The sequence below is a fragment of the Amblyraja radiata genome, chromosome 1 (assembly GCF_010909765.2).
Source record: "Amblyraja radiata isolate CabotCenter1 chromosome 1, sAmbRad1.1.pri, whole genome shotgun sequence".
NCBI classification, from domain to species: Eukaryota; Metazoa; Chordata; class Chondrichthyes; order Rajiformes; family Rajidae; genus Amblyraja; species Amblyraja radiata.
This window is the reverse complement of record NC_045956.1, coordinates 20,868,297-20,894,163: the sequence shown is the minus strand read 5'-3', so window position 1 is coordinate 20,894,163 and position 25,867 is coordinate 20,868,297. Positions and strand designations below refer to the sequence as shown.

General features: G+C 42.2%; 1 protein-coding gene across 1 annotated transcript in view; it reads left to right on the top strand.

Annotated features, from left to right (window-relative positions):
- Window positions 1-1,113: 1,113 nt before the first annotated feature.
- Window positions 1,114-25,867, top strand: part of tdo2 (tryptophan 2,3-dioxygenase) — a 60,374-nt gene continuing 35,620 nt past the window's right edge. The window contains exons 1-5 of the mRNA XM_033018608.1: window positions 1,114-1,269; window positions 12,295-12,394; window positions 14,688-14,778; window positions 15,172-15,242; window positions 19,637-19,764. Of these exons, the coding sequence (XP_032874499.1) occupies window positions 1,244-1,269; window positions 12,295-12,394; window positions 14,688-14,778; window positions 15,172-15,242; window positions 19,637-19,764 (416 nt within the window). The 5' untranslated portion in view covers window positions 1,114-1,243. The remainder of the gene's footprint in view (window positions 1,270-12,294; window positions 12,395-14,687; window positions 14,779-15,171; window positions 15,243-19,636; window positions 19,765-25,867) is intronic.

The window sequence follows — 25,867 nt, the reverse complement described above, 5'->3', positions numbered from 1 at the left end:
CCCTCAAAGATGGTTGCGGGAGGCTCCCCTCGGGGAATAAGGGCTAAAGAGAGCCGTGCAGGGAGAGGAATGGTTCGTGGGATGACCGGGATGGAAGCAATGGCTGCAAAGGGCCTTCGTGGCCAGCTGCAAGGATGGGGTTGTAAAATGGCGCCAACATGGTGCCTCTTGCAGATAGACTCAGTCAGTCTCTAACTTCGAGCAACCCTTTGCTTTCCATCTCTCTCCATCCCTTCCCCTTCTTTGTTCTCCGACCAGTCTGGCTGTCCGCCTGATTACATTTCTATCTCTGTTTCCTTTGTTGTCACCTTCTCCTGGCTAACAATGATCTATTCTACATTTTCCTTTACCTTCATCACTTCATCTTGTTTTCACATGACATTTCCTTTCCTTATCTCTGTGTCTTCCTGTCCCCTGACACTCAGTCTGACGCAGGGTCTCAACCTGAAACGTCACCCATTCCTTCTCTCCAGAGGTTCTGCCGGTCCCGCTGAGTTACTCCAGCAATGTGTGTCTATCTTCAGTGTAAACCAGCATCTGCAGTTCCTTTCTGCATGACTCAGTGAGGTGTTCTGTATATTCTGGACTAGCTGGGCATTGTGCTCAGGTATGGCGATAGTCTTGCTGAGCTGTATACAATGAAAGTATTTCACTGTACCTGGGTACACGTGATAATACAGAAAACATTGAACCATTAAAATTCAGTTGAAGTCATTGCTCATTTTTAGAATAAAGGATAATTCTTGGACTGTTACAAGACAACCAGCTGGGGGCATTGTTCTACTTATTTGGGATTACTGTACGTGATTCCCTTTCATTTTATGTAATATTTATTTCTATTATTTTAGCCTGACATCAAATCATCTCATTCTCAATAAAGTACGGTGAACGTTATAATCATATAAGAAATTTTTGAAACAACAATTAAAAAAATACATCCACTGGTTATTTGACATTATGGCATGACCAGAGTCAGTAAAGAAAGGGTGTGTGCAAAAGGATCTGTCAATAATTAGACTTACGATCACTGCACGATGACTGAAGTTTGTTTAATTTATTTTTCTTAATATTTGCATAGTAAAATTGATCTCCCAACACAAATCAAAGTTCCACTCTTGATTGATCGGGACAGATAAGGGGACTCCCTTTAAAAGGAAAACAGGTGATTGTTTGCATCAAGTTCGTAGGAAAAACTCAACAAAACCTAAAGGAATCATCGTGTCCAGGGAGAAGGAGCAGGATCATGAGTGGCTGTCCCTTCCGAGAAAGGTAAATTCCTTCTAATTTAAGGGGAAAAAACACAATTGTAATCCAAGAATGTGAAGATCGGCTCGCTGGATTATAAAAATGTTATGTTTTTTGCGAGTTGTGCATCTTTGGACTCCAATAATGCTATTGTTGAAAATGAAAATAAAATGTAAAACTGGTCTGTTTGACTCGGTCGGTGCCCATGTTGTTTTCAAGTTAATGTGGAAGTTTCGGGCAGCTGTAATTGTCAGATAGAAATGTTCAGATTACGTGAATATTTATATAACAATCACTACAATCACTACAGTTCAAAAGTAACTCAAATGGAACAATTTGAGACCGTCGATGTGATAAGGACATGTATAATTATAAAGACTGATTATTTTATGATTCGGCGATGCCTTGGCTTAATTTTCATCAATACTTTTAAACGTTTAAACGATTAAAGATGTAATAACTAGCGTTACCCGAAGTGTTAAGATATAAAAGTTTACTGGAAATGCTTGTTCTTGGCCTTAATCGGAAACCGGATGAACTTTCAATTCATTCTTTGATATCAAGTTCAAATGGAAATACAAAAAAAGAAACATAATGAGCATGGAAAGCTGTTTTGACACTTTTGTCAAGGTTTATGCATTAGAACAAATGTGGAATATGCTACCTGAAAGTGTGATGGATGTAGATTCACTTGAGGGTTTCAAGATGATGAATGTGTGAAGGTTGCAATATGCACAACTGAGAGAAAGATCAGGGCAAAGGATTGAACTTACAAGTGCAGGCATAGACAAATATTAATTTTGTGTTCTAATGAACGTGATATGATTCTAAGTATAAGATGGGAATAGATAGCTCATTTCCTTGTGACGACTCCATCTTTCCATGAGATCACAACTTAATTGAACCCCAATTGCACTTTCCTGCCCTCGCACCATATTCCTTGGGCTGCTACCAAAGATGTTTATTACTTATACATATGTAATTATCAGTGAGACCGCAAGGATAATGGTGACATGAAACATGCCTCGACATGGCTTACCAGTAATAATTATCATTGTACCTGTACTTCACATTACTTGTGCATATGATAATAAACTCGACGACTTGAATTATACACACAAACTCCAATGGAGCATTAGAATTATGCATATTGTAATCTTCAAACATTTATCATCTTGAAAGCCTCAATGAGAATTAGAATCCCAGCAACCTGTTTGGTTTTCAACTCAACCAACTCTCTGAACTTCAGATTTATTGTGTCATAGAGTCATTGAGTGATACAGACCCTTCGGCCCAACTTGCCCACACCGGCCAACATGTCCCAGCTACACTAGTCCCACCTGCCCGCTTTTGGTCCATATCCATCCAAACCAGTCCTATCCATGTACCCCCACTCCAAAGACATACAGGTTTGTAGGTTAGTCGTCCTGAACCTACCTGAGCTCCCGTTTGCTAAACACTTTAATTCTCCTTCCCATTCCCACACTGCCTTAGTCTCCTCCATTGTTGGAGTGAGGCAAGACACAAATTGGAGGAACAACATCTCATATTTTGTTTGGGCAGCTTACAGCCCAGTGGTATGAATATTGATTTCACTAACTTCAAGTAACCCCAGCATTCGCTCTCTCTCTGTTCCTCTCATAGCCAAATCACACCAGCTTCTCCTTTTCACCCAACAGCTAACAATGGCCAGTTTCCTTTATCATTATTACTTTTTTGCATATCTTTCATTCATTGTTCTATATCTCTCTACAAGATTGTCTATCTTTCTCATTTCCTTTATCCCTGACTAGTCTGAAGAAGGGTCTCGACCTGAAACATCACCCATTCCTTCTCTCCAGCCTGGCCCACTGAGTTACTCCAGCTTTTTGTGTCTATCTTACGTTTGTATCTTAATAGGCTTGGTCTAGATATAAAGATTGTCCCTAGTGAGTGTAGCATAGTGTTAATGTGCAGGGATTGCTGGTCGGGGCAGACTTGGTGGGCCGAAGGGCCTGTTTCTGCTCTGTATCTCTAAAGTAAACTAAACTAAACTAAACTATCTGTCTAACTGTTTCTTAAATGTTGGGGTAGACCTGCCTCAAGTACCTCCTCTGGCAGCTTGTTCCTTACACCCACCACCCTTTATGCTTGAGTAAGAAAGTGTCAGTCATGTCAGAAAGTGTCAGTCACTTGGCCTCATAATATTATTGTCTCAACATTGTCACCTCCACCCCTGCCTGAGCCACCTTGGGGTCACTGGAGTCCCTGTACATCATCACCTCTCTGGCCCGAGTCACCTTAAACTCCTCCTCCAGGGACTTCAGGGGCAGCTGGAGCTTGGTGTTATTTCCGTAAAGGGCGATGCTGCTAAGACTCCTGGGCAGTCAACATAAGGAGCCTCATAACATTATTGTCTCCTGGGCATCAACACAATAAATACATGTGCGATAATCAATAATACAATAGATTATCAGTAATGCCAGGTAACCAGACCTGAATAGTGCAGACTGAAGTATATAGTGGAATCTGAATAAATTGTCCGAATATTTCCATCCAGACGTTTTGTATTTTTATACAGGATACAAAAGAATGAGTTAGGGTGGCTTCTTGAAAGTGACATTTATCACAATGAGAAATAAATTTAGAGCATGCAGGAAGATCTCAATGAAGTAGTCAGATGGACAGAAAAATGGCTAATGGATTTCACCCTGGAAAGGTATGAGGTAATATAGTGTGGAAGTTACATAATAGGTAGTAGCTTGTCAGAATGTGTTAGAAATACACAAGACTAATATTGCATAGCCATAGACACTAAAGATAGCACAGCCGGTAGCTAAGGCTTATTTTACATATTGCAAACTTTTTTTCCTTTATTGACTGATCGGGAAGATAATTGTGGAACTGTGGGAAAAAAAAACCTTAATTTGGCGAGAGAGATGGTTACATGTTTCAGAAAGGATGTGATATTACTGAAGTGGCTGCAGAAAATGGTTACAAGGATAATGCTCGGCCTGGAGAAGTTTGACGATTAATTGATTGGATGGGGCAGATTCATTTTGAAAACAAGAGGCTTTGAAAAAGTTTAATTAAAAGTGCATGAAATTATGTGATGCCTGAATAGGATAAATACGAAGAGCCTTTATTGATAGGTATTGGTTCATTATTGTCATGCATACCAAGAAACAGTGAAAAACTTTGTTTTGAGTACTATCTGGGCAAAACATACCACATGTGAGTATACCAGGTATTGCACAAGAGAAAATAGAGTGCAGAATAAAGTGTTACAGCTATGGAGAAAATGTAGATTAAAAAAAAAGCAAGGTCCTCAACAAGGTAAATTGGACAATTAAGAATTCATCTTTAGCATATGAGAGATCCTTTCAAGATTCTAATCATAGTCATATTTTATTAGCCACATACGAGGGACTTCATTTGCCATACACTCATACCAATATAAAACAACAAAACACACAAACGCATTTTAATATAAACATCCACCATAGTGACTCCTTCGCATTCCTCACTGTGATGTGTGATGGAAGGCGAAAAAAAATGTCAATCTCTTCCCTCCTTTGTCCTCCTGCGGTCGGGGGCCTCGAGCCTTCTGTTAACGGGACGATTTTGGCTCCGTAGCCGGCAGTCGAGCCCTCCACATTCGGGGCGATCAAGCTCCTGCATCGGGGGGGAATCTCAGCTCCCCCATGCCGGGTGATCGGACCCCGGGTCGGGGCTGGTCAAAACCTTCTGTGTCGTTTGGAGCTTCCCGACATTGTTCTCTACCCGAGACTGCGAGCTCCTCGATGGTGACATCCGCAGGCTGCGGTTGGAGCATCAATCCCAGGCAAGGGGTCGGCTCCGATGGTAAGTCCATGACCCCGCGGTGGGGCTCAAAGTCAGTCCCGAGCAAGGTCTCCAGCTCCATGATGTTAGGCCGCAGAGCGACCGGAGATACGATCCGGAAAACAATCGCATCTCCGGCAAGGTAAAAGATTGAAAAAAGTTTCCCACAACCCCTCCCCCCACTCCCCCACATAAAACATTAACACAAACTTTTAAAACACATTAAAAATAACAAAAACAATACGAGAAGACAGACAAACTGTTGGCGAGGCTGCCATCGTGCGGCGCCCCCTGGTAATAACACCAGAGTACACGTTGTTATTGAATCTGGCAGTACAGCTTTCAAGTTTTTGTATCATCTGCCTGATGGGAGAGGGGAGAAGAGAAAATGAATGGAGAGTGAGTGGTCCTTGATTATATTGGCGGATATTCAGCGGCAGCACACAGCATGATGCAATTGATGGGTAGGAGGCTAGTTTGTGTGATGGACTGGGCTAAATTTCTTACAATTATATCAAGCTGTAATGCATCGAGTGAAAATGCTTTCCATGGTGCATCTGTAGAAATTGAGCAAAACTGAGGATGTCAGTAGCATCAAAATTGTTGGTCCAGAACATATTGTGGATGATTAGAAGAAATTAACAATTTAGGAATATAGATTTAAGTTAACAAGTACAAATCAGAGGTGAGTTTTCATTTTCACTCACAAAGGTGGAATTCAATATTGGGTGGTCTAGGCGGAAACCTTCATCACATTTAAAAAGTACTTGGGGGACCACTTGTGGTTGACACCACAATGATACAGACTGATAGTTGGAAGAGGGGTTCAGCCTCATTATCAAACTGCCACCTTTTAGATTCAGATTCAGATTCAATTCAGATTCAATCTTTATTGTCATTGTGCAGTGTACAGTACAGAGACAACAAAATGCAGTTAGCATCTCACCCAGAAGAGCGAACATTGAATAATGAGCAATAAATATATATACGTACATACAGTCGTAGTAGTGCATTTTTTTCTGGGGGAAGGAGTGTCCGGGGGGGGTGACTGGCAATCACCAAGGTGCAGAGTTAAGTAATGTAACAGCTGCAGGGAAGAAGGTGTTCCTGGACCTGCTGGTCCAGCAACGGAGAGACCTGTAGTGCCACCCGGATGGGAGGAGGGTAAACAGACTGTGACTGGGGTGAGAGCAGTCCTTGACGATGCTTTTATTCTATAGGTTCCTGTATTTTTATAAAGTAGAATGCCATATTATGCAACAAATTATCCTATTTTACTTCGGAGTCACGTGAGTGACTACGTGAAGAACCCCGCCAGGACGCATGCGTGTCATATCGCTACACGCATTGCGAAAGAGTCATACAGGTGGAACGACGTTCCCCCTCAGCGGCAGAATTTAAAAGCCGGGAGCGGCAGAATTTAAAAGCCGGGAACTGCAGGTAAGGAGACTCTGCGTTCTTTTTCCACTCACTGTGTTACAGGTGGAGCCAATGGACAGAACAAAGAAGAATAAGAAGGCTGCGCAAAGCTGGCGGGGGAGAACCGCGGAGTTGCGGGCAGCCAGCAGCGGCCAACGGCACACGAATCGCCCGTAATGGGAACAGCTGTGCCCGACTTCGCCCCCGCACCGGCCAGATCTACACCGCGGCCGGGCGGTAAGGCAAAGCAAAAGTCTGACAGAGTCGTTGACTCCGATGAGTCCGACTTTGAGCAGCCGCGAGCGGCCAGTGCCCGAGAGCATTGGGGCCGGTTGGAGCGGCTTGAGGAGCAGCCACGAGCGGCCAGTGACCGAGAGCATTGGAGCCGGTTTGAGCGGCTGATGGAGCAAATGCTCCAACGTGACAGGCTCCGGGAGATGGAGGCTAGTCACTGTGGGCAATTTGTAAGTCCTACAGCAGTACCTCTTGTAGGGCTGCACAGTGCTTCTCCCTCGTCAGAGGGGAGTACTGGGGGTCACTTCTGGGCTGACCCTGAAGAGGGGTTTGCAGAACAATCACCAAGTGTGCGAGGGGTGCAAGAAAACGATAATTTACTGGACATGGTGTCCCAATTCATACGACCAGACCTAACTGGCCAAAACCTGGAACCAAAACTAGCTGCCAGTATTGACTATATGTCATTTAAGCAGCTACAAGGACAGGCATTAATGGACACCATGGCAAGACACTTACCACCAGGGAACTGTACATCACTGAATGTTCCCATTATAAACCAGTGCATATGGAAACACGTCGGAGTAGCAATTAGAGCCAGGGACTTGAAACTCCAAAAAGTACTGAAGGTCCTAACAGCGGGAATTACAGCTTTCGCCCGCACAATAGATGAAAAAGACATGTCACAGGATCAACAGGATGCACTTGCTTTATTCTGTAACACTCAATACGAAATAAACAGTATTAGGAAGAGTGCCATCCAACCCGCTTTAGACCCTACATTTGCAGGTCTGTGCAAACCTTGAACCCCTAAACCACCAATTCTACTATTTGGAGGTAATCTAGCCAAACAAGTGAAAGAACTCGATGAGGAGGCAAAAACCCTGGGGCTCATCAAAGCAACATCAGCTAAAACCTACTTCAGCCACAAACAGCACCTTTACGCACCCACCAGTCGAACAAAACAAACTGGTGAAAGCTCGAAGGCCAGGTACACTGAACATCGGTCTTTTTTAGGCCATGGCCCAGACCGGCCTTCCTGGAAATTGCGCAAACCCCCAACACCAACCCAACCACAGACCCAGACACCGGCGCCTCAACGTCCACGAAGGATACCGAGAAAGAAGTAAACCTACCACTGGTAACCATGGAGGTAGGTGGGTCTGGTTCCTTACGAATTAAAGGAAGCATGGAGGTTGGTGGGAGATTACACTTCTATCTGGACGCATGGAATAAGTTAACTTCCGACACTTATATTTTAAGCAGTATCCAGGGATATACCATAGAATTTATACATAAACATAACCCTCCAGTTCAGCATGTACCGAACCGAAAGTTCGTGCTTTCAGGCAAAGAAAAATCAAAAGCACACGCTGAACTGGAGCGGCTTTATGAAAAAGGGGTAATTGAAAAAACCCAACACGAATCAATAGAATTCGTGTCCAATATCTTTATCAAAAACAAAAAAGATGGTGGTTGTCGCATCATCATAGATTTGACTAATTTGAATACTTTCATACAACATATTCATTTCAAGATGGAAACCTTTGTTACTGCTAAGCAATTGATTTCCAAAGGTTACTACATGGCAAGCATCGATCTAAAAGATGCTTACTATTCAGTACCTATACGAGGTGACCACATATGTTATTTAAAATTCAACTGGATGGGTCAGCGCTGGCAGTACAGAGCACTACCTAATGGTCTAACATCAACCCCCAGGCTGTTCACAAAAATTTTGAAACCAGCCCTAGCGTTTCTGCGGAAACAAAAACACATGGTGATGGCATATCTAGACGACATACTTATTGTGGGCAAAACTTTGGAATTGGCTAAACAAATGGTAACAGCCACAAAACAATTATTTGAAAAACTGGGTTTTATCATCCATCCAGTAAAATCTAAATTAACGCCTTCTACCACAATGGATTATCTAGGGTTCACCATTAACTCAGTTCACATGTCAGTGACTTTGCCTAAGGAAAAGGTTACAGCCTTAACAGAGGCTTGCAGTAACCTCTTTGACATTAGTAAACCATCCATCAGATTGGTAACAAGAATAATTGGCAAAATAGTGGCTGCCTTTCCAGCCACACAATTCGGACCTTTACATTATCAAAATTTACAGAGGGCAAAAATACGAGCACTCAAAATTAATGGTGGTCATTTTGACAGACCAATGAAGCTACCAACCGAGGCCATAATGGAACTAAAATGGTGGAAAGATAACATTCGGCATTGTTCCAACCCAATCATTATCAGCAGCCCATCTATGGTACTACAAACTGATGCCAGTGCACTTGGTTGGGGTGCTACCAATTCCATCTCCAGCTGTGGAGGTAGATGGAATGCACAGGAGGCATCATTATTACAAACGCTGGGCATAAACTACCTGGAAATGTTGGGTGCATTCCATGGCCTTAAGTCATATTGTTCTGGGTTATATCACCAGCATGTTAGACTACAAATTGACAATACCACCGTGGTAGCATATATCAACCACATGGGTGGAAACAAATCGACATCATGTGACAATCTGGCCAACACAATTTGGCAATGGTGTATCCAGAAAAATATTTGGATATCAGCTACCTACCTACCAGGTAAACTAAATTTAGTGGCAGTCACCAGGTCACGCAAATTTAATGAAAACACCGAATGGATGTTGGGTAAAAAAGTATTTGCTGATATTGCAGCATGGTATGGAACACCAGATATCGATCTATTCGCATCCAGGCTTAATCACCAGTTATCAAACTATGTTTCATGGGAACCAGACCCTGGAGCAGCGGCGACAGATGCATTTTCGCTGCATTGGAGGAGATTGTTTATTTATGCATTCCCTCCTTTCTGCCTCATCAGTCGGGTATTAAGGAAAATACAGCAAGACTCTGCGTCTGGTATTTTGGTAGTACCCGATTGGCCTACTCAACCATGGTTCCCTGTGATACTCGATATGGTATTAGAACCATGCATCACCATCCGGCATAGACCAAATTTACTGGTTCATCCCGTAACAAGGGAAAGCCACCCATGTCATAACCATATGAACTTATTAATTTGTAGAGTTTAAAAGCCCCTCTACTGCATCTGGGACTGACGGACCGAACAGTGGACATGATTTCAGCGGCCCACAGACAGTCCACCAAAAAACAGTACCTGGTGTACATCAGGAAATGGGAAATGTACTGTCACAACAACAACATCAACCACAGATTAATGAACATCCCGTCTGTTCTGGAATTCCTGGCAGGCCTCCATTACGATGAGGGGCTCAGTTATAGTGCCATCAACTGCGCCAGAAGTGCTCTGTCAACATACCTATGGCAAGCAACAGAGCAGCATTCTGTTGGGACACACCCCCTGGTAACTAAACTCATGAGGGGAATTTTTAATGTCAATCCCCCGAGAACCAAGTACTCCCAAATATGGGATGTGAGCATTGTACTGACCATGCTAAGGAACTGGTCTCCAGCTACAGCTCTGTCCCTACAGAAACTGACACTGAAAACAGTCATGCTGATGGCCTTGGTCACGGCACAAAGGGTACAGTCGCTACATAAATTAAGACTGGACAACATGACTTCTTCATCTGGGAACCTAACTTTTCACATCAATGAATTAGTCAAGCAGAACAGACAGGGGTCAGCAGACCTAAAAATAGAATTTAGGGCCTACCCGACAGATGATCGTCTCTGTATAGTAAGACACTTACTATTATATATGGAGTATACAAAAATCATCAGATGCAAAGAAATGGCACTTTTAATCAGCCACAAACAACCACACAAAAAAGTGACAGTGCAGACCATCTCGAGATGGCTGAAACAGGTTCTAATAAAGGCTGGAGTGGATACTAACATTTTTAAATCTCACTCCACCAGGGCTGCAGCTACATCGGCAGCTATGCAGTTGGATGTTCCGATGGACCAAATCCTCAAGACAGCAGGATGGTCAACGGAGAAAACTTTCCAACGATTTTATCACAAACCAGTAATTAAACCTGGAACGTTTGCAGAAACAATTTTAAGTTCTGTAATATAATTTTACCCCATGAATAGGGGCTATAATTTGGTGTTAATAAATTTTTCGTTGATTTCAACGTCGAATTCATGTCTAATAATATTAACGCTATTCTTCCCATAATCATCAAGGCAGATGTGATGCATGGACTCGTTTCCACGGCATTGAATCACAGAGCTTTAAAATCTTCACGTAGTCACTCACGTGACTCCGAAGTAAAATAGTAAGATTAAACGAGAACTTACCAGTTCGAAGTTTGATCGTTATTTTATGAGGAGTAACGTTGAGGGAATACGTGCCCTCCGCTCCCACCCTTGATCATATACTCAACTGGTATCTTCTTCTCTAATCTTACTATGTTTAGTCATTACAGTTATCTGTGATTTCACACCGCTGCTTTGAAGAATGACACGCATGTGTCCTGGCGGGGTTCTTCACGTATTCCCTCAACGTTACTCCTCATAAAATAACGATCAAACTTCGAACTGGTAAGTTCTCGTTTAATCTTACTATTACCCTACAGAACTTCATATAATACAATAACATTACAGGCAGCACGGTGGTGCAGTGGTAAAACTGCTGCGTTAAAGCGCCAGAGACCAGGGTTCGGTTCTGACTACAGGTACTGTTAGTACGGAGTTTGTACGTTCTCCCCGTGACCTGTGTGGGGTTTCTCCAGGTGCTACAGTTTCCTCCCACTTTCTAAAGATGTACAGGTTTGTAGGCTAATTGGCTTGGTTAAAATTGTAAATTATCCCTCGTGTGCGTAGGGATCGCTAGTTGGTATGGACTCGGGGGCTAAAGGACCTGTGCCTCTAAACTGAACTAAACTAAACTAATTACTATTTCATATTAGAATACTCTAGCACATAACACAATGCACTGGAGAATATGCCACTATACTTTAGAAGTGCAACACCTCAGCTTTAGAATAGTGAAACACCCTAAGGTACATCAAATGAATAAACATATTGACATTGAATCTTCAGATATTATAGCTTGGGCACCAAAAAGTTACAATTTGAAAGTATCTTAAACCATTCAGTTTTTCCACATTATTTAAGGAAAGAATTTCCACAGCTTGGTGTTTCGACAGCTGAAGGTGTGACAGAGTGCTGGAACTCATGGGTATGCAAGACTCATAGGGTCATAGATTTGGATGAGGGTACATAAACAGGCAGAGGATGAACTACTGAACAGATATAAAAAACATGGTGATCATTTAAAATGAAGGCATCAGCACAGACCAGGAAGCACCCGAGTAATCTAAACGAGAATTTAGATTGCAGGAGTTTTTTGGATGTGTTCCTGTTTGTAAAATGTGCAGTGAGAGCATTGGAATAGATGACACCAGAAGTAACATAGCCATGAGAGTTAGCATCTTATGAGCTGAGGCAGAGGTGGCGATGGGCAATTTTGCACGTGATGAGGTCAGAAGATCCAGGATCTTTCTTATCAAAGGTTTAATGAATTACAATCCCTTATTTTAGCAGGATGTGAAATAGTGCAGGTAAAACACTACATTAATTAACTTGTGGTATAATTTTTCAGATATGCATTTCCTTCAGAAGCGCAGGAAAGCTATGACGCATCACAAGATGGAACAAACAAAGCAAGTAAAGGTGGATTGATATATGGGGACTACCTCCAGGTACATTTAAGGAGTCTACTATAGTGTTATTCCTTATAGAATTTTCTCTTTTTACTTTGTTTGAATATATCCTACTTATCTAACTTTGTGTATACATTTTTATGAAACCTATCCGATAAAAAAAAAATCTCAATGTTAGAAACGATTCCAGCTTTAATGCAAAAGTGGGTAACTCTTTTTTCTGTTCACACTTCATAAGCACACACACTAGCTTTGCCCAACATGTACTATTGCTAAAATAAATAGCACTTACTGTGTATCCTGCACACAATCCATAAACCTGCATAGAAGGTGGTTGTGGCATTTCATGAAATGTTTTTTCAATACATGCTCTTGACTTTATGAACTTGTTTAAACTATGGGCACGGCCTAAGCAGCAGGGAAAACCCACATCCTGTGCAGGAAAGTGAATGTGTGCATCTTGGATAAGAAATAGAAGCAGGAAATGCGGGTTTTACAATAAAGTATAACACACGACCTGGGTTAATTAGAATCATAGAACAGTTACATCTCTGAAGGAACCATTGGGCCCATCATGTATATTTTGCCTTTCTACCAAGAACTCACCCATGGTCGTCTTGCATGTTTTTCTTCACTATCTATTTATCCAAAGTCCCTCTTGCAGGCCACTATCTAACCTACAGTACCTTCACCACATCTGCAGGTGGTGCATTCCAGATCCCAATCATACAGTTGGGCCACCAAAAAAAAGCTTTCCTCTGCTCCCTTCCCCTTTATTTTATTCCAGTATTTTATAGCCTTCTTGGCAATTTTTTTCAGCAATTTCCGATGTCTTTGACTGACGTATCAGGGCCGCCAAAAGATTTTGAGCATTTCAAATTACAGCGGCGACAACAAAAATGTTGCAACATTTGAGGAGACACCGTGCATCAATATGTCATCACGCCGCATCACGCCGCCTGATACCAGTGATCTGATACGTCAGTCAATGATGCCGACAGTCGCTGAAAAAATTGCCAAGTGGGACAGGCCCTTAAAACACCACTATGGTATCTGCCTCTGCCACCATTCCTCACATTGTGTTCCTGGCACTGTCAGTATAAAAAAAGTATATAGTATACAGGTTCACAGTTGGGGAAATGGCTTCTACAGTAGGAGTGTGTGTGTGTATCTGGTGTGTGGGTGTGCTGCAGTACAGCAACTGTGTCTATTTCTGACATGGAGCCCAAGTGTCAGAAAGGTAATCTTGTCAAATCAAGTGAGTTCATCGAATTTCTCCCTGCACTGTTTCAGGTGATCAATTATTTCAATATTCACATTATTTCAAGTCACCTTTTCATGCCTGGTCTGGCATAACCACCAGATGGAAGAGGGAACGTCCTTTCTCTCAACCTTGTATATTTAAAACCAGGGGCACACTCTCTCCTCATTGCCTCTCTTGCTGCTATTTCTATTCAGTCAGCATAAAAACCCACTTCCAAAGAGACACTGTCCTGCACATGAATGGGTTGAAGGATGTAGGGTACTGAGCTACTAACTGGTGTGATCTTCTCATGTGGAAGCGAAGGAAAGCAGAGGGCACTCCAGATCTTTTTGACTGTGATTGAATGTCATTATTCATCAGCTTGAATAGAGATTGACTAACTGAGCTGAAGATAGGCACAAAATGCTGGAGTAACTCAACGGGACAGGCAGCGTCTGTGGAGAGAAAGAATGGGTAACATTTTGCGAGCAGAAACGTCACCCATTCCTTCTCTCCAGAGATGCTGCCTGTCCCGCTAAGTTACTCCAGCGTTTTGCGTCTATCTTCGGTGTAAACCAGCATCTGCAGTTCCTCCCCACTACTACGAACTAAGCTGCATTGTTTTAATCACTCACTTTAGTAGTGATCCAAGTTCCAGAATATCTGTTGTCAAGATAATACAAAATTAGATATTGTAAAGACTCTACAGTGTTTGTTTGAAAAATGATAGCGAAGTGAATATCCACAGCAATTGTCAAACTGGCACATGCAGAAGATCGATAGACATACTGAAGGGATTGGTATTTCTGTGTCCATCAGCTTTTCACAGTAGAATTTGTCTATTGTCTATTGTCTAATTTGAGAATTCTCTGACATTTTTGCTCTCTGACACTTTTACTGTACTTCGGTTTTTACTGCCTTTTTTGTTACCTTGTGACCGACTATATTTCTTTTTCTTCCTCAGTGTAATGTACTTTCTGGAGATTAGGGAGCAAAAACAAAAGCTACAGAATACAACAGTTGGAATTCTTAGCTATTTTTAAATCTCCAAAACACTTTCAAATTATACTTTTGTTTTTTTTATTAAAGTTGGATAAAATAATCAACGCACAAGAATTACAGAGCGAAAAGAAAGGAAACAAAATACATGATGAACATCTGTTTATTATAACCCACCAAGGTGAGGTCAATTTGTTATTAAAAATAAGTTGGTATCCGCAAATTGTTTAGTTTCGGGTTGCAGCATGGAAACAGGTCCCTTAGACCCACTGAGTCCACACTGACCTACCCATACGCTAGTTCTACCCTACACACCAAGGACAATTTACAGAAGCCAACCAACTTACAAACCTGCATGTCTTTGGAATGTGAGAGGAAAGTGGAGCGTCTGGGCAAAACTCACGTAATCATAGGGAGAATGTATAAACTCTGTACAGACAGCACCCTTAATCAGGATTGAACCTAGGTCTCTGGTGCTCTAAGTCTACCACTGTGCCACGATGCAGCCCCATGAATTCATTTGGCATTAATTCTGTAAATTAGTAGTAACTCTATTTGTCTTTTCCAATTGCAGCTTATGAATTGTGGTTCAAGCAGATTCTTTGGGAATTGGATTCAGTGCGTGAAATATTTCAGAATGGTCAGGTGAGTGATAGTACTATTTTAAGTACACTAGAACAGATGGAGGAAGCAGTTTCTTCCTTTCAATAGTTACGTGGATGTCTGGGCGGACAATAAATGGGTAACATTTACCAAAGGACTTATTGTCACATGCCAATCTGAAGAAGGGTCCTGATCTGAAATGTCTTCTTCCCGTTCCCTCTATTAATGCTGCCTGACCTGCTGAGTTCCTTCAGCACTTTGCATTTTGATCTTGATTCCAGCATCTGCAGTGACTTGATTCTGGACTAATTACCTTAAAGCTGGCATAGACAAATGTCGTGTCCTTCTGTGCTGATGTTTCCATGATATCCTAACCAATATTTTGAAGTGCATTTTTTACAGGCCATTCTACTTATAAAATTGTGCCTGTCACACAAACCTGGCATAGTAATTATCAATGCCAATGTCAATATGACAATATATAACTTACAAAAAGGAATTAAATAAGTTGAAGATCATTCTTCCTTCGAAAGGCAAAAGCAGATTGCAAATACCAAAAATATGAATAAAACATAACTATTCTGGAAATACTTAGCAAGCCAGGCTGCTGACTGACACTAGTGTTGCTAGCTGATACTGCCAGCCCTTTCCAGCTTACACCTCCATCAGTTATCTGTGGCATTCAATCATTCTCAGTCCCCCCCCCATTGCATACTGATTCCCTACCTCTCATTTTCTCTGCATCAAAATAAGTTTGGTGTCCAACTTTGTTTTTTTTTAGGAGATACAGCGAAGACACAGGCCCTTTGGTCCACCGGGTCCTTGCCGATCAGCAATCCCCGCACATTAACACTATCCTACACACACTAGGGACAGTTTTTAGATTTACCAAGCCAATTTACCTACATACCTGTACATTTTTTGAGTGTGGGAGGAAACCAAAGATCTCGGAGAAAACCCACACAAGTTACGGGGAGAACGTCCAAACTCCGTACAGACAGCACCCTTATTCAGGATCGAACCCGGGTCTCCGGTGCTGCAAGCGCTGTAAGGCAGCAACTCTACCGCTGCGCCACCGTGCCGCACAACTTTGTTGTTCTGATGAAAGGTCACTGAGCTAGAATATTAACTTTGTTTTCTCTCCAAAGATGCTGTTTAATCCATTAAATACTTCTGTTTTTATTTCACTCTTGCCTCTTGCCAGTCAAGTGATTTTACATCAAGGACACTAAATACGAATGTTAGGCATTCTTCAGTTTTTCAGTGAAATGCACAGGGGTGTTTGTTATCATTCACTAGCCTCTGTCTCCAAACTCTCCTTTTCCTTTTCCTCAGTGGGCTCCATCATCCTCCACCTCACCTGGTTCCACCTGGTACCTACCTGCCTCGGTCTTTATACTGACTATCTTCCTTCCACACTCTCTGTCCTGACCTGATACATTGACCATCCTTTTGCCTGCAAAGATGTTGTTCGGTCACTATTACTCCAGCAGTCTGCTTTTAGCTCCAGATTCCAGCATCTGTAATCTCTTGTGTCCCTGTAGCAAGATAGACTACTCATTATACCGTGTCATGAGAATGTTTACTTTTAGCTTAAAGCATTTTGTTCATGAAATAACAGATGGTTTGAAAATGTTCTAATCAGACTGGCATTCAAGAAATAAGTCCATAATTCCAGTCCTGTACAGTATGGGAGTGACTTCTAGTACTCTGACTAGATGATTTATTTAATAATAAGAGGATTTGAGTATAGGAGCAAGGAGGTCCTACTACAGTTGTACAGGGCCCTGGTGAGACCGCACCTGGAGTATTGTGTGCAGTTTTAGTCTCCTTGTTTGAGGAAGAACATTCTTGCTATTGAGGGAGTGCAGCGTAGGTTCACCAGATTAATTCCTGGGATGGCGGGACTGACATATGATGAAAGAATGGATCGACTGGGCTTGTATTCACTGGAATTTAGAAGGATGAGAGGGAATTTATAAAATTCTTAAAGGATTGGACAGGCTAGATGCAGGAAACATTTTCCCGATGTTGGGGGAGGCCAGAACCAGGGGTCACAGTTTAAGAATAAGGGGTAGGTGACTTTGGACTGAAAGATGAGAAAAACCCTTTTTCACATCGAGAGTTGTGAATCTGTGGAATTCTCTGCCACAGAAAGCAGTGGAGGCCAATTCACTGGATGTTTTCAAGAGAGAGTTTGATATAGCTATTAGGGCTAATGGAATCAAGGGATATGGGAAGAAAGCAGGAATGGGGTACTGATTTAGGATGATCAACCATGATCGTATTGAAGGGCAGTACTGGCTCGAAGGGCCAAATGGCCTACTCCTGCACCTATATTCCGGGTTTCCGTGTTTCTTTCTCTAAACAACAACAGATTCTTTGATAATTGGGCAGGATTTTGACCATAATCTAATACTTGACCTTAACCAGCATCTTTCGTCTGTGCAATCTGCGTATACTCACCATGTGTGACTTCTTCAATGACAATGTGCAGGCAAACAGATCCTCAAATGTTTCAATAACAAAGCCCCGTTTAGCTGCAAAGCCTTCAACAACATAAATAATATGGAGGGGCCAGAATAAGCATCACTCACACAAATTGCTGAAAAGGTTTGTAGGGTGGTGCCCAAACCACAGCTCATAGTTTATAGAGGGTCAAGGCTGTTTCTGATATTCAAAAACATTCCAAAGCTGTTAGAAAGATGTAGCGGTCAATAATTGACAAATAAAGTGTCTAAACACTTTAAAAAAAGGAAATGTTTATGTAATTAATTGAAAGAAAAACGGTACTAACTCCCTATTCCCTTGCTGTCATCATGTATTGAAGTCAATGGAGAATAACTTGCATTGAATAGGTATGTTACAATACTTACCTTCAGCGGCGCTGCAATTCTGCCACTGACCGTCTGCGCGATTTGGGCGCCTTTGAGGGGGGGGGGGGAGGGTTAAAACGCATTTTTTTTCCTACCTTGTCCTGGATTATATTTGGTTGGACTGCAAGCTTTTGCTGAAGAATCGTTCCGACGGGCGTTCTGTGTATTTTTTTACATCGCCCGACTCGTTCAGCGCTGGAGTCATTTTAAAATCAGCTTCTAAAGCCGTCAACGCCGACAACGGGGACGGATTTCATATAGGTGACAGGTAAAAGAAAGCTGTTTATTTTTTTGTATAAAAGTGGTCCTTAAGATACCTTTAGTTCACATTTTAAGTTGCGAAACGGTGATTTAGCCCCCATACCAACCGGCAGTATTTTTCATGCCGATATGGGGATCTATATCACTGCAAACCGCAACGTTCCAAATGGTCGCGTTCCAGAAAAACCCACAGACAAGTTGATTTAAATGGCCATTAATTTACAGGTATTAAACATTAAATTCCTTCCATTTGGCCTATAAATCCATGACAATGAGATTTTAAAATTATGTTATATTGTGAATTCTTGTATGAATGTTATTTGGACACTTAGGCTATTTAAAAATGTTAATCTATTCTTAAGAAATTGATAGATGTTTAGATCTAGTAATTTTTGTAATTAGCTACAATTAGGTAACTAAATAATTATATGCTTTAATTTCAAGTCATCTATGTAAGATTGTTTCATATTTGTTTCAGAATGCTTCAATCTATAATAACTGAAATTTTATTTTAGTTCTCTTAATTTTTAAGAAAGTTATGGCCATTTGACTGTCCTCGATCACAGCTTTTGTGTTAAGTCAATGGAAAAGCAATAGAGAATAAGATGCTAATTTCCGAGTATGAAAATGACCATAACTTTTTTAATACTGAAGATATGAAAGTGAATTAAGTGACAATTTAAACTTCTTTTTATGATTGGGATAAATTACTGACTTGATTTTTTAAATCTCAAAATTTTGTAACATTGCTACATTGAATCCTACCTCATGCCTATTGTTACAATGAAATCACCACTTTAAGTTGTGGAGAAATACCACAACAAGACGACAAAATGCCTCGCTGTATGCTATAAGCAGGCTTGGGATTTCTGTGTTAATGCGGATGTACAGATATCCCAAGCTTGCCAGAATTTGCTCAAGGAGAAGTGTTAGCCGCACGCAGAAATGCGAGTATTTCATTGCAAAGTTGGTGCTGTGAATGTCTTTGCGGAATTTCAGTCCTGAAATTTACACTCACAGCATCTGAATGTTAATCAGTGTCATAACTATCGCCACTTGTGAGAAAGTGCTCATCTTTGTTTATTCTTTCTCCAAAGCTGAAAACCGATCAGAACTCATAATCCAATAAGAACAACTCAGAAATAAAGCTAGAAAGTGTTTCTAACCATTTAGTAACTTTGAGACATTCCTGTATCTTTTTGTACTGGTTTTATTTGTTTTTGCTATGTAGGAGGAGTTTGGCATTTCAGTTTTATCATTCATATTGAATTATAATCCATGGGAAAAACTGTGTTTCAGGTAAGAGATGAGAGAAATATGTTGAAAGTGGTTTCAAGAATTCATCGAATTGCAACGATACTTAAACTCCTGGTGGACCAGTTTGCAGTTATGGAAACAATGACGGCTTTGGATTTCTTTGATTTCAGGTAGAAAACTTTTACAATTATTAGTTGGAACAGAACAAAGCAAATGTAATTCACAATACATCTGAACTTTGACACAAAACCCTTTATCATTTGCCATTTCACTGAATAGTTTTCAACAAGTATATTTGCGTACACGTTCGACATACTAGTATCTATTTAATTGAGGTATCCGTGTAAAGATTGAAGATAGAGCCATAGTGAAGTACACATAATGATGGGTTTTTCTGATTTTTTGCCACAAGATTATCCGAATACCATGGATGCAATGACCAAATCAATGGCCAGACCAATGACCATTGCTCACTGGGAGCTCTGGGACTATTCCAGGGACATTTTGGCCCATGTCTTCAGCAGCTGCCAATTGGACAAATTCATGTTAGTGCTATTGCACCCATTAATCACGCCCCAAGTTATTTAATGAAAGAGAACAGGTGGCACGGTGGTACAGCGGTAGAGTTGCTGCCTTACAGTGCTTGCAGCGTCGGAGACCCGGGTTCGATCCCGACTACCTATGCTGTACAGAGCTTGTACATTCTCCCCACGACTGCGTGGGTTTTCTCCGAGATCTTCAGTTTCCTCCCACACTCCAAAGGCAATCCAATCCAATACAATCAGTTTTATTCATCACTTGCACATAAAGTGCAAGTGAAATGAATTTGCCAGCAGCGGTACAATGAAAAAGAATACGTAAAAATACACTAAACATTTAACACAAACATCCACCACAGCATTCATCACTGTGGTGGAAGGCACAAAATTTGGCCAGTCCTCCTCCATTTTCCCCTGTGGAAGACGTACAGGTTTGTAGGTTAATTGGCTTGGTAAATGTAAAAATTGGCCCCAGTGTGTGTAGGATAGTGTTAATATTCAGGAATCACTGGTCGGCGTGGACCTGGTGGCCGAAGCGCCTGTTTCCACACTGTATCTCTAAAACTAAAAGTAAAAAAACAAAAGAAAGGAAGTCCCAATAATTCAGGGTCTGGTGTCCTTGTCTATCCTTGGGCATAGGTTTGAGGAGTTGTGCAAACTCCTCAAATTTTGGGGAAGTAACATTTTCAACCATGGGGTATGCTAAATGTTTTCATTCACCAGGTATCCAACATACAGCATTTCTTAACAGCAGTGGGCTGAAATTCTGCAGGGGGTTCCACCTGAAATCAGGAATCCATGTTGCAGTGCTGGTGGTGTTTCTTTAATCTCACCAGACCTATCCATGGCTCAGCCTTCAAATGAGACATACAATTAAAAGTAATGTACAAAGGAACCTTCGACGGCACAGGGCCTGTACTTATATGATGAGCGTATGACGGCACTGGGCCTGTACTCGCTGGAGTTTGGAAGGATGAGAGGGAGATCTCATTGCAACTTACCGAACAGTGAAAGGCTTGGATAGAATGGATGTAGAGAGGATGTTTCCACTAGTGGGAGAGCCTAGCCTAAGAATTAAACAACGTTCCTTTAAGAAGGAGATGAGGAGGAATTTCTTTAGTCAGAGGGTGGTGAATCTGTGGAATTCGTTGCCTCGGAAAGCAGTGGAGGCCAAGTCAATGGATATGTTTAAGACAGAGATAGATAGATTCTTGATTCTTGATTACAGGTGTCGGGAGCCATGGGGAGAAGACAGGAGAGTGGGGTTAGGAGGGAGAGATAGATCAGACATGATTGAATGGCGGACTTGATGGGTCAAATGTCCTAACTCTGCTCTCATCACCCATACCTTTTGAACTGCAGATGCTGGCTTAAACCGAAGATAGACACAAAGAGTAACTCAGTGAGTCAGGCAGCATCTCCAGAGAAAAAGGATGGATAACGTTTTGGGTCGGAACCCTTCTTCAGACTTCTTCAGAACCTTTCTTCGGAGTCTGAAGAAGGGTTCCGACACACAACGTCACCCATCCTTTTTGTCCAAAGGTGCTGCCTGACCCATTGAGTTACTCCAGCACTTTGTGTCTATCATCAATTGAAAGTTGAACCATGCTCAGACCTTAATAGGGTTTTGGGCCTCAAATGTAATACAAAAACGCTATATTTGATGAAATTATCTGACACTGAAAATGTGTGGAGATTCTGGTTCTGCTCAACCTGAGCACATATTAATGCAGATCAGCTGAGAAGCAAATTTAAAAAGATGACAATCTGAGAGGTAATTCAATAATTATGATAAGTTTACTGCTAAATTAATAATCCAAGAGTGCAGTTCTTGAGATTGTGTTAGTGCAGAGTGTATGCAATTGCATCTAAATGCAAATGTTGAAGTTAGGCAAATCTGGGAGTTAGATTTAGCTCTTAGGGCTAAGGGAATCAAGGGATATGGGGAAAAGCCAGAACGAGGTACTGATTTTGGATGATCAGTCATTATCATACTGAATGGCGGTGCTGGCTCGGAGGGTCGGATGGCCTACGCCAGCACCTATTTTCTATTTTTCAGTGTTTCTATGTTTCTAACTGTGCAAAGTGGTGGGAAGAAGTGCCAATTTGATTTTTTACAAACCAATTTGGGCTAAAGCACTAAAATATTGCAGAGACTGTGGCTGCTTTCCAACTAATGCTTCTACCTTAAAGTGAAAAAGTAAAGAATGTAAATAAAAAGAAAAAGATTGGGTATTTGCAGAGTAACAATTGAATAAGCGTTTGGAAACGTGAATAAAGATTCCATGGAAGGGCAGCTAAAACGTTTTACTTGCAATTCCTCTAAAAGTTGGGAATTTTAGGATTGAATTTTTCTCCTGTGGAACCACGTGTGGAAGAAGTGACACAAACTACAGAAAATCAATGTCAAGATTTCTAGCACAAGGGCAAATGGAGCACTTGAGGTTCGGGATAAGATGTTAGGATTGTAAAATCATGCAGCATAGATATGTGTAGGAGGGAACTGCAGATGCTGGTTTAAACTGACAATAGACACAAAAAGCTGGAATAACTCAACTGGACAGGCAGACTCTTAGTCTGAAGAAGGGTCTCGACCCGAAATGTAACCCATTCCTTCTCACCAGAGATGCGGCCTGTCCCGCTGAGTTACTCCAGCTTTTTGTGCTATCATACAGCATAGAAATTGATTCTTCAGTTCACCATTTCCATGCTGACTATTGAGCACCCAACTTCATTAATCTCATTTACCTCTCGTGCCTTGCCAGTTCAAATGCACGGTTCTTATTTCTTGGATGTTGTAGGCCTTTGTCTCCCATTATCCCCTCAGCAGTGTGTTCCACACCTCATGGTGCAAATCCAACCAACCTATGGGTAAAAACATATTTCCTAGGATCCCGATTAAACCTCCCATCACTCACCTGAAATCCGTGCCCCCTGATTTTAGACCATGGTGGTAAAGTTCCCCACTCTCACCATCGACGGCACCACTGTCTCCCCATCTCCCCAGGCCCGCAACCTTGGCGTGATCTTTGATTCTACCCTCTCCGTTGAGCCTCACATCCGCCATGTCATTAAAACCTCCTTCTTTCACCTCCGCAACATCGCCAAAATCAGACCCTCTCTCACATCCCCGGCTGCTGAAAGACTCATCCATGCCTTCATCTCCTCCCGACTGGACTACTGCAACTCACTTCTCCTTGGTATCAGCTCCACCTACATCAACCGACTCCAACTGGTCCAGAACGCAGCCGCCCGACTCATCACCCACACCAAATCCTGGCATCACATCACTCCAGTCCTCAAACAACTTCACTGGCTTCCCATCTCCCACCGGATCACCTACAAAATCCTGGTCCTCACCTACAAAGCCCTCCACCATCTGGCCCCCCCCCCTATCTCACTGACCTCCTCTCCCCCTACCAACCCTCACGGTCCCTCAGATCCACATCAGCCGGTCTCCTCTCCATCCACAAGTCCAACCTCCGCAGTTTTGGGGACAGAGCCTTCTCCAGGGCAGCTCCCAGACTCTGGAACTCCCTCCCCCAACTGATCCGCAATTCCGTGTCCCTCACCATCTTCCAGTCCCGCCTCAAGACCCATCTCTTCACCTCTGCCTATCCTTAGCCCCACGTCCCCCTCCCTTTTCATCTGTGCTTGAATTGCCTCATATTGTGTTTTGAATTGAATTCTGTCTTTAATTTGTGTACTAGTCATGTCTCTACTATTTATTTCATTCCGCTTACATGTTTTTCCTCTACTTGCTAAATTTTTGTAAGGTGTCCTTGAGACTCTTGAAAATAAAATTTATTATTATTATTATTATCTACCTTATCCATGCCCCTTCATAATTTTGCATATTTCAGTCAGGTGCCCAAGTCTCCTCTGTTCCAAGGAAAACAAATCCTGTTTATCCTTATTACTAAAACACTCCAAGCCAAGCAACAATCTGGTTAATCTCACCTACATTCTCTCCATTGCAATCATGTCCTTACCATGTTTAAGAAGGAACTGCAGATGCTGGAAAATTGAAGGTAGACAAAAATGTTGGAGAAACTCAGCAGGTGAGGCAGCATCTATGGAGCGAAGGAAATAGGCAACATTTCGGGTCGACCCGAAATGTTGCCTATTTCCTTCGCTCCATAGATGCTGCCTCACCCACTGAGTTTCTCCAGCATTTTTGTCCTTACTAAAGTGCGTTTACAAGCATTTCTCGTAATACTCCAGCCTATCTATTGCTTTTTATTTTTGTATCATAACGTTCTTGCTATTGTATTCTATACCACAGCCAGTGAAGGCAAATAGCCCGTTATTTTGCTCCTTCATTTGCTTACCTGTGGTACAACTATTAAGGGATCCTTGAACTACGCGAGAGTCCTCAATGCATCTTAAGGCCCTACTATTCATTGTGTGTGTGTCAAACTTTTTATTCATCAAAGTGCATCACCTCACACTTCATGTCTGGCTTTGGGGGGAATCAGGTGGGTCAAACTTTGGTGGAAGGAGACGTGAGAATCAGTGATGGTAAGATAAGAAAGGTTTTGGTTGAAATGGGGAGGGGTGAGGAGGAGGTACAACATATATTTTGAGAAAAATAGGAATTATTATATGGAAAAGAAGAATTTAGATTGAATGGAGCAATAAAGTGACCTTGGATGACAAATAGGCTAATGTGCACAAATGCCACAGATTAGCAAGGCCTTTAAAACAACAAAGCACAATCTGGGGTTTACCTCCAGACAACGGAATAGAAAGGCAATGGAAAGTTATGCTGCTACATTAAAAAAAAAAATGTTCAGTAGTGGAATGGTGGCAGCGAAGGTTTACAAGAATGATATTAAAAATATGATACCAAAAAAGTCAGGTGGAGACTCAATGGGAACACAAATGTTACATGGACTGTTGGGATAATGGTTTGTGTCTGGACTATATGTTCAATGTAATCACTGGGAAAATGAGGGATCTGGCCAGGATATACTAAACCAAATATTGGCAGGTAAACCTATAACTGATCAATGTGTGACTTTAAAGAGTAAATGTTTCTGATAAATCCTCAGTTTATGTTGCGGGTGGTAAAGGCGTTCTCTGGATGACAAGGAAAGAACAGTTATGCACGGTGCAGGTTAGGTGAATAACTCCAGTGAGAACCAGGCTGAACATAATGATCTCTCAGGTTAAGATGAGCATGGAGACATCATGAAAGAGAATGGAGGTGAACATAAAATGGAATGCTGAAGTCTTCCACAGGCTTCAAACAGTAAGCATCTGGTAATAATTGGCACCGACCTGTAGTGGGTATGGCTGCCTAGCCTGCAGCTGTCTGTTTTTCATTTAAAAAATTTTTTTTTAGTTAGTTTAGTGTTTTGTTTTTAAGGAGTTCTAGCTTTTTTATGTGTGGGGAGGGGGGGGGGAAGGGGGAAACTAATTTTCAGGGTCCCTACCTGGTCGGAGATGCAGCTTTTCTCCGGGCTGCACTTTCGACCCGTCCTCGCGGCCTACCAGCCGGCCTGGAGCGGTATTTCCTGAGGGGACCGCCCGGAGCCTCGGCGGCGGCGGCTGCGGAGCTGCGGGTCCGAGGAGCGAGGGGACCGCCCGGAGCCTCGGCATCGGCGGCATCGGCATCGGCGGCGGCGGCACCGGCATCGGCGGCGGCGGCGGAGCTGCGGGTGTGAGGACGGCGGTGCAGCGCTGGAGCGCCATTGCGGGGCGGGCGGTGCCTTGCCTGGGTCGCCGCGCT